This window comes from Cygnus olor, chromosome 1 (assembly GCF_009769625.2).
Source record: "Cygnus olor isolate bCygOlo1 chromosome 1, bCygOlo1.pri.v2, whole genome shotgun sequence".
Classification (NCBI taxonomy): domain Eukaryota; kingdom Metazoa; phylum Chordata; class Aves; order Anseriformes; family Anatidae; genus Cygnus; species Cygnus olor.
The window spans coordinates 155,446,302-155,460,507 of NC_049169.1; the positions used below are offsets into that span (position 1 = coordinate 155,446,302).

Below are 14,206 nucleotides of genomic sequence, written 5' to 3' on the forward strand. Positions count from 1 at the left end.
TTAAATTACTGGGCATTGAGGCAAAAGCAACTAAACAGAGCTTTGGTGTGCACACAACGGCACTTCCTATATTATATATTATTGAATAAATAGGTTTCATTTTTCCCACTTTAAGAAAAAAAATCATTACTTTTTTATGTGTATACACGACTTTACAAAGCACATATAGAATTTAGTGAGCTGAAAGCTACTCAAGACAGTGAAAATCTACATTCAGTGGAGATTTAACAACACCTTAACAGAGACTGTCAAATTTTTAATACATTTGTATGAGAAATATATATATTTAAAAATTCTGAAACTTAAAAAGTGCAATTGGACTTAGAAATTCTGAAAAAAAAACGTTCAAATAGAACTTTACAACTTCATATAGATGGAATGCAAATATGTCTGTTTTCATGATTGATGTATAATATCAAATGTCCTAAAAACAAAACAAAACCAAAACTTAATCTGTTTATTTAAATGGGATCTATCTGAATTATAATCTCACTTACATAAGCAAACAGCAAGTGGAAAAATTCTGAGATATGTGTCAACTATTCTGAGTGTGCTTGAGTGTATACATCTGTGGTGGTTTCACACTGATGGCAAATTCTGCTCTGACGCCTGGAACACCTCTTCTCCTCCTTCTTCACTCACCATGGTGTCTGCAGGGCTGTTTCTCTCACATTTTCTCACTCCTCTCTCCCAGCTGCTGTTGCACAGCAGTTTTATTCCTTTCTTAAATATGCTTTTACAGAGGTGTAACTAGTGTCGACCATTGGCTTGGCTGTGGTGGGTCCCTTTTGGAGCCGTCTGGAGCCGGATCTTATCAGACATGGGGCAGCTGCTGGGCTCTGTTCACAGAGGCCACCTCTGCAGCCCTCCTGCTACCAAAACCTTGCACATAAACACAATAAAACTTCCTGGGAAAAGCATGGGAGTATAGTTTCGTTGTAAGGAATGGACTGAGTGTTTGCATGTTTTTCAGCCAGTAATAGTGTTACACCCTCTCTGAAGAGAAATCTTCAGAAAGCGCATATCCCTGAAATAAGATAGGGAACAAATCCTTCTGTGGGTGGTACCTGTCAACTTCTTCCAAAAAATGTACCAGAATTGGCTGAGAAAGTGAATCAAAGGTTGAGAGGAGAAGTTACTACTAACTTTCCCATTAATAAATCTCTTTCTCACATTGTTTAAGGTGTGTAGTCTCCACTTTGTTTTATGCTGGTAGCCTTCTGCAGTGGCATTTCAGTGAGATAATGGGTCCACAACCAGAAAGGAAAAAATCTTTTTAACTTGTGGTGGTGCAGGTAGGAGATCCCCACCAGTTCCCAGACAGTGAAAAGAATGGACAAGCTTTCTGTAAAAGGGCTGCAACAGTTCATTTTCCTTTTTTTTTTTTTTTTTTTTCCATTTCTCTTGCCTTACACAGATGTGGCTTTCTTATCACAGAATCTTCTGATATTAGAGTACAGGGAAACTTAAATCCATGCTGAATCTGTATGACTTTCAAAACAGCAAAAAAAACGTTTACCAGTCTCTTTCTTGGTTGCAAAGTTATGTGTTAAATTTAAGGAACAGTTGTGGTATTTTTAAATGAAGTTTACAGAAGAGGATTTGTCATTTTCTATAGCAGATACACCAACATAAAAATACACATTTATAATACAATCACGAAAGCTTAGATCTCAGAGTAATCACAGCCTCTCCGCAGAATATTTATTAATTTTACACATGGTCACCCGAATTTTTTGTACCTGCCCCACAAGACTGCATATGGCAAAGTCCCTAAAACTAGCAACTGTTTAACATTTGCTGTGGGTATGAATACAGCCACTGAGATTTTAATGTGAAAGTCAGTCTTGTAGTCAAAGCATATTCTACATTTAAGTAAAAATGTCTTTTTTAATTAACATTTTTATCAGTTCATAGGATAATTTGAGTTGGAAGGGATCTCAGTCCAACATGTTGCTCAGTGCAGGGGGGAACTCTGATGTCAGACTCTACAAAACCTACTCGTCTCAAAAGGCTTTGTGCAATCTGGACAAAACCTACATGCATGGAGCCTCACAGCCTCTCTGGACAAATGATCCACTGCTTGGCCATATGCCTAGTGGAAAGTTTCTCCTTCTACTTAGACAACTCTTTTTGTTTCAGCTCATACCACCATGCCCCGTTGTGAAGAGCCTCACTGATGACAATGGGAGGAGCAGAAGGCCAGCTTGGCTTAGCAGAGATCATCTTCTAGAGCTTAGGTAGCAAAAGAAAAGGTTATGGCCATGGGAAGTGAGGTAGGTCAACATGGGAGGACTACAGAAATGCTGTTTGTCATTGTATGGAGAAAATTTGTGTGGCCAAAGCTCAATTAGAGTTGAAGCTGGCCAGTACTATTGGGACAGAAAAAAGAAAAAGAAAAAAAAAAAAAAGGCTTTTAAAATATGTTAACAACAAAATGAGGACCAGAATTCACATTGGTCCATTACTTGATGAGGATGTTCGCCTCACAAATAAGGACGTAGACAAAGCAGAGACATTTAATGCCTTCTTTGCCTCTGTCTTCAAAACGAATGATGGGCTCTGGGACCCCAGGAGACCTGAGTTGAAGGATCGCGACTACAGTAATGATAAACTCTCAGCCAACCTCAAACTTGTGTGGGCTTTGCTGCTTCAACTTAATGCACATAATTCTATGGGGATTTATCCCAAGGTACTACCTTGTGATGCCATCACAAGGACCTCTCTCAATTATTTTTCAATGGTCTTGGAAATCTGGAGAAGTCCCAGTCGGCTGGAAGCTGGCAAGTGTTCCAGTTGTCAAGAAAGGCAAGAAAGAAGACTCTGGTAATTACAGATCTGCCAGTCTCACTTCAGTGCCTGGTAAATTATGGAGAAGATTATTCTGGGAGTTATTGAAGAACACCTGAAAGACAATGCAGTCACTGTTCACAGGCAACAAAGGTTCACAAGGGGAAAGTCCTGTTTAACAAACTTAATTTCCTTCTATGACAAGATTGCCTACCTAGTTGACCAAAGGAAGTCAGCTGATGTAATATTTTTGGATTTCAGCAAAGCTTTCTGGGTAAAACCTCCATCATATATCCAGAGAAAAAAAACCACATGATGCGATGGGTGAAAAATTGGCTGATGTGTCAGGCTCAGGGTTACAGTAAAGGGGGTTATATCAGGCTGGTGGCCAGTCACTTAGTGGGGTTCCTCAGAGCTCCGTTTTAGGGCCAGTTCTCTTTAATATTTTCCTAAATGACTTAGATGTGGGAATCAAATGCATATTAATTAAGTTTGCAGATAGTAGTAAATTAGGAGGAGCTGTTGACTCTCTCAAGGGCAGAGAGGCCTTGCAGAGAGATTGTGACAAATTAGAGAGCTTGGCAATCAAGTACAATATGAAGCTTAACAAGAGGAAGTTCTGGGTTCTGCATCTGGGAAGGGGCAAAGATGAATATACATACAGACTGGGGGAAGAGAGGGTGGAGAGCAGCCCCATGGAAAGGGATCTGGGAGTTCTGGTCAAGTTGAATACGAGTCAACTGTGTGCCCTGGCAGACAAAAAGGCCAATTGTATCCTGGGATGCATCAAATACGGCATTGCTAGCTGGTTGAAGGAGGCGATTTTATAAGAGCAAGTGTAGAGTCCTGCACCTGGGAAGGAACAACCGTACGTATCAGTACAGTCTGAGGGACAACCTGCTGGAGAGGAGCTCTGAGGAGAAGGACCTAGGGGTCCTGGTGGATGACAGGTTGACCATGAGCCAGCAGTGTGCCCTTGTGGCCAAGAGGGCCAATGGGATCCTGGAGTGCATTAAAAGGAGCGTGGCAAGCAGGTCAAGGGAGGTGATCCTCCCCCTCTTCTTTGCCCTGGGCAGGCCTCACCTGGAGTACTGTGTCTAGTTCTGGGCTCCCCGGTACAAAAAAGACAGGGACCTCTTGGAAAGAGTCCAGCGGAGGGCCACAAGGATGATACAGGGCCTGGAGCATCTTCCCTATTACGAAAGGCTGAAAGACCTGGGTCTGTTCAGCCTTGAGAAGAGAAGACTGAGAGGGGATCTCATCAATGTGTATAAATACCTGAGGTGTGGGAGACAGAGGGATTTGGCCAGCCTCTTTTCAGTGGTTTGTGGGGACAGGAGAAGGGGTAATGGCACAAGATAGAGCACAGGAAGTTCCGCACCAACATGCGAAAGAACTTCTTCACGGTGAGGGTGACGGAGCACTGGAACAGGCTGCCCAGGGAGGTTGTGGAGTCTCCTTCTCTGGAGATATTCAAGGCCTGTCTGGATGCCTACCTGGGCAGCCTTCTCTAAGGAACCTGCTTTGGCAGGGGGGTTGGACCTGATGATCTTTTGAGGTCCCTTCCAACCCCTTCAACTCTGTGATTCTGTGATTCTCTTGCTCTGCTCCGTGCTGGTGAGACCTCACCTTGAGTACTGTGTGTAGTTATGGGCACCACAATATAAGAAAGACATAAAACTATTAGCATCCAAAGGAGGGCTACAAAGATGGTGATGAGTCTAGAGGAAAAGAGGTATGAGGAGCAGCTAAAGTCACTTGATTTGTTAAGCCTAGAGAAGAAGAAACAGGGAGACTTCATGAGGGGGAATATGTTTCCTCATGACGAGGAACATGGAGGCAGGTGTTGATCTCCTCTCTCTGGTGAACCTGATGGGACCTGAGGAAAGGGCAGGGAGCTGCGTCAGGGGAGGTTTAGGTTGGATATTAGGAAAAAATTCTTCTCTGAGAGGGTGGTCAGGCACTGGAACAGGCTTCTCAGGGAAGTGGTCATGGCATCAAGTCTGATGGAGGTCAAGAAACATTTGGACAATGCTCTCAGACGTATGGTCTGATTTTTTGGCGGTCTTGTGTAGAGCCAGGAGTTGGACCAATGATTCTTATGGACTCCTTCCAACTCTATTCTATGATTCTATACTTCTATGATAACCTCTCCCAAGGCAGTAAGCATAGATGTTAGGTGCCCCTGAAGTCACCTTTTTTCCAGGCTGAATAAGCCCCAGCCGCACAGCCTATTATGCCAGGGCAATTATTAATGTCTTGACCACCCTTGTGGCCACCCACTGAACTCATTGTTTTTCTTGCATGGTAGGGACCCAAAACTGGAGTTAGAGTTTTAGATGTACTCTAATAGAGTGTCATTATTTGTCTATACATAAAACAAAGATGTACTGTATCTTGTGTACTGGATCTTGCACAAACTGTCAAGCACTTTTAAAGAGTTGCTTTCATGTTAAAAACAAACACAAACACACACACAAAAAGACAACACACACACACATACACGCAACCAGGAGCATTACCGAGCTATTATCATCTTCAATTGATACTATAACAAGGCTCACTTTATGACTAGAGCTAATATAGGATCTCATTATAGGATCTTACGATCACTTGGCAGTCTAAAATTCTATCCTTGAAAGGGCTTATGTACCCCAAATCCAGCAGGTGAGTTGAAATTATTTCCAGGGTATGTGAGAAGGGAGACACCTGCATGTTCTGAGCATTTATATACATACAGAGGGAAAGTGACATTTTGGAAGGCAATTCACACCTTAATCTGGAATTCAGATATTGTGCATATATTTAGTGATTCACATAGCTTAATCCCTACAGTTTGATCCAAAAAATACAGTAAGTCCTAATGCCTACATACAACAGTGACATCAGACCTAAGCAGACTCACTTAAATCTTGGCAAACAAGGGCATCACCGCTCTTCACAGGAAACCTGGGGCTATAAATATACATGTTCCGCACACTTATAACATATCTGCCCCCAACTAGGCTAGATGCAATGGGATATGCCTTGCCATTGTTCAGAAGAAACTGCAAGAATTGACAGTGCCAGAAATAAAGGAAAAGGTGGCTCTGTAGCCGAGGAAGACTCTTGGAAGGAAGAAAATTTGGTTTTAGCTGGGTAACCAGCATCATATAATTCATTCACCAACTTTTAAGCATAAAATGACCCTTTCCTCCCATGCAATGTCCTACGTATAAAATCAGATTCTCACTTGTCAGCTACCTCTCTACATCCATAGCTTTTGAATTTTTAATTGCAAAATATCACATCATACAGGATAGAAATATTTAGAAGCCAGGTTTCCTCATCATGTTGAGCACCTGAATTGCAGTTTCATTCAGCACTCAGCTGCACCTCTACTTCACCTTCTTGCTGTGATTTAAATGAAGCAAGAGAGTCAGTCCTTTTGACAAAGAGGAACGGCTTAAGCTTGTAAACGCAAGAAACTATTGCAAAGGGCAAACATCAAAATCATGCATATGCTTACTTTCTAGAAGAGAGTGTTTGGGCATTTTGTTGTCACTTGACCACTTCAGAATTCAAAATATAGTTAAGGTCCAAATACACTACAGACTAGGACTATGAAATAGCCAGATTACAGAACAAATATCTAGTTGGAACAGCAATTCAGAAAAAAACAAAACAAAACAAAACAAAAAAACACCCAAATTTGAAACACTGTGTAAGAGAAAGTAATTCAGGCATATTTCTAGTACCCAGATGGATTATTTTTGTGTTTTTCTTTTCTTTTTTTTTTTTTTTCTTACAGAGCTTTAATTATATTAAACCCTCGAGGATTATAATTGTCATAAATATTTGCATAGATAAATAATTAAATATAAAATATATGTGAATCGAATTGTCCTTAGGGAAAGCTCGTGCTCCAGAGGTGTCACTCTTGGTCTATTTTCTCATCAAGAACATGACTAGACATTTCTAACAAAATCCATCACCCAGTTTCATGATGAATGAATGCTGTGAGGGTTCTGCTGTCCTAACAAACAGCAGCATAAATTTACTTTAAACATTTTAATTCTGATCATGACCATCATCTTTTATATATGTAGCTGGTTTTGAATTACTAATGATAATCACTACCATGCTATAACATTGGTGTATATTGATATTTCATTTTTGTGTCCTAAACAAAGGGAAATGCTTTCTAGTCAATATTGCCTTAATATCTTCAGCAGTAATTAAAAACAACTATTATCCGTATTTATAAATTTAGTAGGGGTATATCAGCACCCCCCTCCCCCCCCCGAAAAAAACAAAACAAAACAAAACACCAGAAAAGCATCACCCCATATTAAAAATAAAAAAAATAAAAAAATCAGATTTCAGTTTTCTAGTATGTTTGAAACAAATTCAAGCTTAAGAAACCCTGATTTTAGATTACCTTGGATACTCTGTTTGCAACCTCTCTGCCTACTGTCAGCCCCTGAACAAAGGTCCGTGCAGCAATGAACGCTCTAGTCACTTGAACCTTCAGCTTCCGGGGTACATCTCCAAATGGTTTCAGCTGGTCTGTATACTTGCTTACACACTCCAAGTAGTCCTCAGTGAAATGATACTGGGGGTTTATAAGCTGGAACATCCGCTCCAGCAGCCGAGCCCAGAAATCATTCAGCATTTCCTCCAAGTTCACGTTCCCTCCCGTGTAATACCGCTTCAGTTCTGTGAAGAGATCCTGGAAAACCTCCGAGTTCTGCATGTATAGCGTGCCATATGTCCGGACAAACATGTCATTTAAGGATCTTTCTGCATTCTCAAGAAGTTCTCGGAAAAATTCTGCAGGGAAAACAAGGAGATGTTAGCAAGGAGATATTAGTAAAGCCCAAAGAGTTTTCTGATTACATTCCTACATTACCATTAGTAAAGTTTGTCCTAATATGTTGTTACTAGTTAAATTCATTTATTTGGATTAGAAATAGCTTAATTCAGAGGCAAGGAAAAATAAGGTATAGCCTGGCTTCCCATTGACTGCAAGGTAGAAAGATGTCGACTCTACAACACTGAACAACAAAAATACACTTAGAATTTCAGTAAGGGTTGTTCCACTTCTTCACTTACTATTTGAACATGCCATTCCCAGCCTCTTGTAAAATCCTCCATAGTCAGTATACTAAATCTGTTATGCTAAATGTGAAGTCATTAATATGATAGAAATAAAATTCTAATATTTTAAATATAGCTAGACAATGATAGGCTCTATTTATCTGAAGTTATTACAGTATAGAACACCACAGAAATAAATCTGAAAATTTATTTCCAAATGTTCTTGAAAGTAATTTGAAAGAGACCTGGCTTGAAATGAGCAGAATTCCATTTAAAGTATTATTTGTCTAGGTAACACTAAGAAAATGTTAGCATTTTCAATAATCTGCTACTCTACTGAAGCACTGTACTAGAACCCTCTACCAGCTCTGTCACAGCCAGACTACTATTTCCAATTTGTGTTAGTTGTTGGTATTGGAATAGCAGACCTTAAATTTTTTTAAATGCATTTCATACTTTACTGCTTCTGTGCCTCTTATCTACTCAGGCACATAACACTACCTATTTCTAAATTTTGGCTTCTGGAAAATATTATTTTTGGGAACTGAGCCCATGGGATACCAATCACAGCAGAGACCTCTGAAATCTCTCTTTGGGCAGTGGAAATGTGTAATCATCTCTTTTGCTAAGATCCTTAGGCATCTCTAGATCAGCAGGCATAGATGCTTTTGGTGGCATAGCATTCCATCTTCCTGTAGAGTCCATTTGTCATCCTCCTTAAATCTCCTTTGGAAAAGAGCTCAATGACTGCTCTGGCCTGTAAATGGGGCATTGCATACAATAAGGAAGAGATGGCAATATCCTTGGCAAAACATATATATTTGCTGCTGTTAAATGATTCACACTGATGCAGAAGTCAATATGCAGCCAGCTCTGGGATGCCAGGTGCTAAATATGTGGTTGTTGCCCATAGATGTATCTATGTGTGCTATCTGCAGGGACATGCTGACTTCTTACAGGCTTGGCTAATGCTGTAATGTGTAAAAACCTTGTAAACATTACTGTAATGCGTAAAAATATATAGCCCTGCTGTGGCTAAAGAGACTCATGAAAATGAGGACCATTGCAATGCTAAAGACAGGATGGCAATTAAGAATGCATAAGAAAAAATATACACTAAATTTGGGAATGTGCAACAGTGATCACTTGAAAGAAGAATCAACCAAACGCTATGGACTAGGCTGCATAGACTCCATAAGAAAACAGCGGCTCCTTTTTGGCAGAGATTGTGCAGAGTTGCAGTCTTTGATCTCCCACATAACTGCAAAAGGATTACCATGAAAATGTATACACAGAACATTGAGAACACACTCACTACATCAAAGCACTTATTAAAGGAAAAATATATTTAAATAGATGTATCAATGTCTAAGCTGTCATTAAAATCACAGCTCCTCAGATGGCATAAATTCAATTTGGAAAAGAATAAACTTTCACCAAATACTTTATGAAAGAAAAACAAAAACAAACAAACAAAACCAGAACAAAACAAAACAAAAGCAAACAAACAAAACCAAAAAGCACAAAAAACTCTTTTGTTCTCTGCTGCCAAGTGGAATAACTTGAGCTACATGACATACAGTACAGAGGTCTTCTGTATCGTTTTTTCCAAATTATCCACTAATTCTGACAAAGCAGTTTTAGAGAAAAGCAAAACAAAACTGTTTTTCACCCCTTACTCTGACATGTTAATATCCTTGACATCGGAATAATCCTTGTTACTATTTCATACAGTCAGCATTTCTTCCTCTAAGAAATAATGTATACTGCCTTTAGTGCTGAATACATCTAACTCTCTATTCATGCACTATGAAAGGCAAAAAGATGGCAGAGAATTTGGGGCTCAAATTAAAATATGTTTTAAGGCTGAAGCCAAGCTTTTAGGCCGGTGTAATTGAAGGACAACTGTGAAAGACAATCACAAAAACAGCGAATCCAGACCTCTCAAATTCTCTCCTACGATGTTCTGTATGCCAAGAGGCTGCTGTAAGCAATTCACGTGCTGGCTTCTTCCTGTCCATAGTTATTATGGGAATCCCACTATTTATCTGAAAAAATTATGCCATTGAATAAGTCAGTCACAGTGAAGCATAGCAGCTTCAGCTGCTGACAGATCCTCTGGTCTGAGATTGTTAGCCTATTATTTCTTTGTCCTGGCATATTATTTAGCAATCTCACAGTCAGTTTGTTGGATGGCAACCAAACATTTTAGGAAGGGACAGAAATTTATTCTGCACTTGTGCAGCATCTATTACAATGTGGACCAGGTTGGTTGCAATTTTTATTTATGTAGCAATCCAAACATTACCAGTAACTCCATGAGCTTAAATTACATTCTTGTCCAAATATGACACCAGACATATGCATTCTGTGGGAAAGCTAATGTCCTCTGAATAGTAGTACATTTATTTAATTTTTAGTCTTCTCATAGGTCTCTGGTCTTTGAGAGCTATTGCTTAAAGTAAGTTATTACGACATTAAAAAGTTAGACCTTTAGTCTTCTGTATGCTTTGATACATAAGACAGTTTAAGACAGCTGTCTGCATCAGTAAACCTATGCAGGATTAGGAAAATAAAGCAGTAACAGCTACAAAATTGGACGTGTTTTCCAGTTTCAGAGAAAAATCCTGTTGTATTTATTAGAAAAAAGTCTTAATTCCCATCCAGCAAATTGAATGCTGTTGTGAAGGATCACTTGCTTTCTCAGTCAGGAAATCTTCAATACATCAAGAAGGTAGACTGCTTTATGCCGCTCCTGTATAGATACTCTGTCCTGACATAACTGGGCACTTGTCCAGTTACATCAAGAGAAACTGTACCTGCTTCCACAAGGGCTATATTTTTTTCCCACGGTATTCATAGTAATTTAAAGATTTTATGTTCATTTCAAAGATATTTCATCAACTTGCAGATAGCTTTTGTAAAATAATGTTATATTTCATCTCAAAGTAAAAGAACGAAGATGAGACAGACATTAGTCATGTTGCTTAATGTGTTTCTGGAAGGCACTCAAGTGCTAGGACTGGAGAGGAGAATCTATATATGACAGAGCTGAACAGTGTTTTAACATATATATCTTATGATTTTTTTTTTTTTCTGCCAAAATTGGCTGTCACGAGCAGTGTTAATGCTGGAAATATTTTTTCCTAATTTTAAGTGGTGATTCATTTATGTGACAGAATACATCCTGGGTATGTCTTATGTTGCAAACACATTTTTATACAGCTTTCATTTATTAGCCAGAGGGTCATCAGGAAGCCCATCCAGGCCTGCTTACGAGGTAGCTCAAAAGGATAACGTCTAAGGCACACTGAGCTACAATCCATACAGCTGAAAAGAAGAGAGAATAATGTGATTTGAAACCATTACACGCTCTATATAGGCTTACATGGTGGGTTTCCAGTCAATTAATAACACTTCCTCTATTTTTTTTAAACATTATTTGTACATTTCTGATGGAAGATTGATAATAACTGTCTCTGCAAGTGAAGTCTGAATTGTTATTAAACCTTTTGTCCATGATAAGTCAATTACAAAGGAAAAGGACATGATGCATTGCCTAGAGTCCCTTACCAAATGGTAGGTACTGCTCTTATTAAAAATAGAGTCTTTTCAGCTCTCCCACTACCTTCGAAACTGAAAGCTTTCTCTCTCACTCTATTTTAACATAGGTAATCTGGTGTCATAATTTAATTCAACCTGGGAGCTAGACTAATTCTGAAGTGATGACTAGTTGTCACCACATCAGTGGATCAGGATTGGGGATGATACCGCAGCATGACACAGTGTAATAACTGCCTTCAACAAAATATAATCACAACCACCTATAGGCAATAATTAGATAAACAAAGTTGTATTACGTTGAAACTGATGTTCTGTGATCATTCTCAGCCTAAAAAGCTCCCTTCATTTTCTTTTCCATCAGTAATACAAGCAAAAGCAACATCTAACTGCAGGACAAGATGCAAAGCTGGAAATAATTTGTTGGCCAATTCCTGAAAACAAAAAGATATGCAAAAAGAAAGGATTAAGACCAAAAATACTAAAAGACAATTTCATTTATTTATGATATATTCTGCCCATTTTTCCTCTTTAAAAGGACTTTCCTTGTTATCATCTTGTGCGCTTGACAACCAGTATCACTGCTACCTGAGAAAATGCAGCACAGCTACTTTTCAGAGGCTCTGGACAGAGATTTTGATGTGATTTTTCATCAGCTTTTATGGAAAATGTTGCCTAGGGTGAAATACTGAATTCATCCATCATTGAGTAACACCAACCATACAACATACAGGTGGTTTCCCATTATAGTCTTGTTCTGCTTGCCGGCATTGATTTTCAAATTGCTCACAAATTCTAGTGATCTACCATTTACTGTGAAGATGGTGCACCTACAGTATATGGAATTTAGGTACCTAAATTCATTTGACAACTTTGAACACATCTAATGATACGGCTGATGGTAAGATGGTAAGAAGGATATTTGAATTCCTGTAAGCTGACTGCCTCTTTGAATAAAATATGTTCTTTATGTATAGGTACTTAGGTTAATGACATACATCAAGTTGACATACAGTTGACTCCTTTTCTTCAATGCCTTATTTCTTTTTCTCTTTATTTGTTCATGAAGAAAAAAAATGTTCTAGTGAACTTTTCATCTTTCTACAGGATTCTTGAAAAGGCCTTTTTATTTTTTTAAACAAAACCAACCAAACCAATCAACCAAAAAACATACAGATATTTCACAATGGTGTCATTTAGTGAAAATTGTGATTTATCTAATTAAAACTGTAGTGAAATTAACCTAAATAGTTTCTGTGTGGGTAAATAGTATATGTGTGTTTTTTTTCTTCCATATTTCAACTATTTATTTTAGGTTTTCAGGGATTACTTTTTTTGTCTAACAATACCTAACCTTACAAAACAAAAAGAACTCAATTTAACTTTGTGATTAAGAAAAAATCGCTGTAAGGAAAATACTTACAGCAGATCATTTTTCCCCTTATTTTTGTCATTACATTTGTATTTATATTCAAGAGTGAACAAATTGTATGCATGAGGCTACCAGTGCATTGGTATTACTTTTCAGTGAGTTTGAATAACTAATTTTAAATGTCCCTTATAGCTTTGACCTTCAGAAACACTCAACATTCACAACTGGGAAACAAATTTCAGCTCCCATTAGGAACAACAAATGCTGCAATGTTATGAGGTCTGCTGAAAATTTTTCTCATTTTTTAACACGCTTTGAATATATAAATATCATATCTTAGGCTAAGAAAGAGGTCAGATAATTAAATGTGTCCTATAACTGCACATTTCAGAATAGGTGATTTACATCCTTTACCTATGTCTTTGGTAAAATCACATATAGATGAAATGATTTAGCTGCTAATGGATACTGATACCTTTTCTAGATGGTCCCATCCCTCTAAATATAATGAGATTATGAAATCTTTTGGACGCTATTAACATTTTTAGAAGCCAGTACAATCTGAAAGGTCATGAGTGAAGATGATGGTCTCTCTCCCCTCTTTAATCCCTCCATCTCTCAAACTACTGCAAGACCTTATAATAGATAGCAATTCACAGTGATCTTTTTCCCTGCTTCCTGCCCAGAGTCCATGACTTCTTTCCCACTATGCTGTCTAGTTTCTGCTGCTGACCCCTCTGCAAGCTTGAGGCAAGGAAGAAAGGAGACACAGAAAAAGGGGAGAACACTGAGGCTCCATCCTCATCCACTCCCTACTCCTTACATAGAGACAAAGTAAACAGCACTGCCCTGTTCTAAGATAAGGGACAAGAGAGTGGGGAGGAAACATAAACATGTGTGTCCTGGGCTGGGTTAGACAAGTTAGACCAGGCAAATGGGAAAAAAAGATAGGCTGCTATTTACACATCAAATACCATTATCAGAATGTGAACCTAATCTAATAAATAATTGAAGACATTATTTAACATCAATATACAAAGAAGTTTTTGTACAAATGAACATTAATACACAGTTAAGCATCTGTTATCTATTTGTAAGCTGATTACATGCATTTATAAAGGCTTATAAACCTTTATTCTGCAACTCTGAAGTCAATGAGAACATTATCGAGAACTTCAGAGGGTGCAGGTGCAGCCTTTACATGCTAAACTCACCATTTCTTCTTCCCTGCAAGAGTTCATTTATTAACACCTCTTTAGTGTGTCTAAGAAGGAAACTTGATCAGGCTGTTGATTCTACTCTGACAGTCTTGCAATTAGGTGAAACCTGTCACTTTCACTTGAAAATGTGAAATTATATATTAAAATATACTTTTAAAAACATTTACTAGAATCTCAATTCACA

The 14,206-nt window shown here is 38.4% G+C and overlaps 1 protein-coding gene across 1 annotated transcript in view; it reads right to left on the minus strand.

The window, feature by feature from the left end:
* The window catches only part of GPC6 (glypican 6), an 810,618-nt gene that overhangs the window by 361,141 nt on the left and 435,271 nt on the right, over window positions 1-14,206 (minus strand). The window contains exon 3 of the mRNA XM_040567841.1: window positions 7,211-7,602. Within this exon, the coding sequence (XP_040423775.1) occupies window positions 7,211-7,602 (392 nt within the window). The remainder of the gene's footprint in view (window positions 1-7,210; window positions 7,603-14,206) is intronic.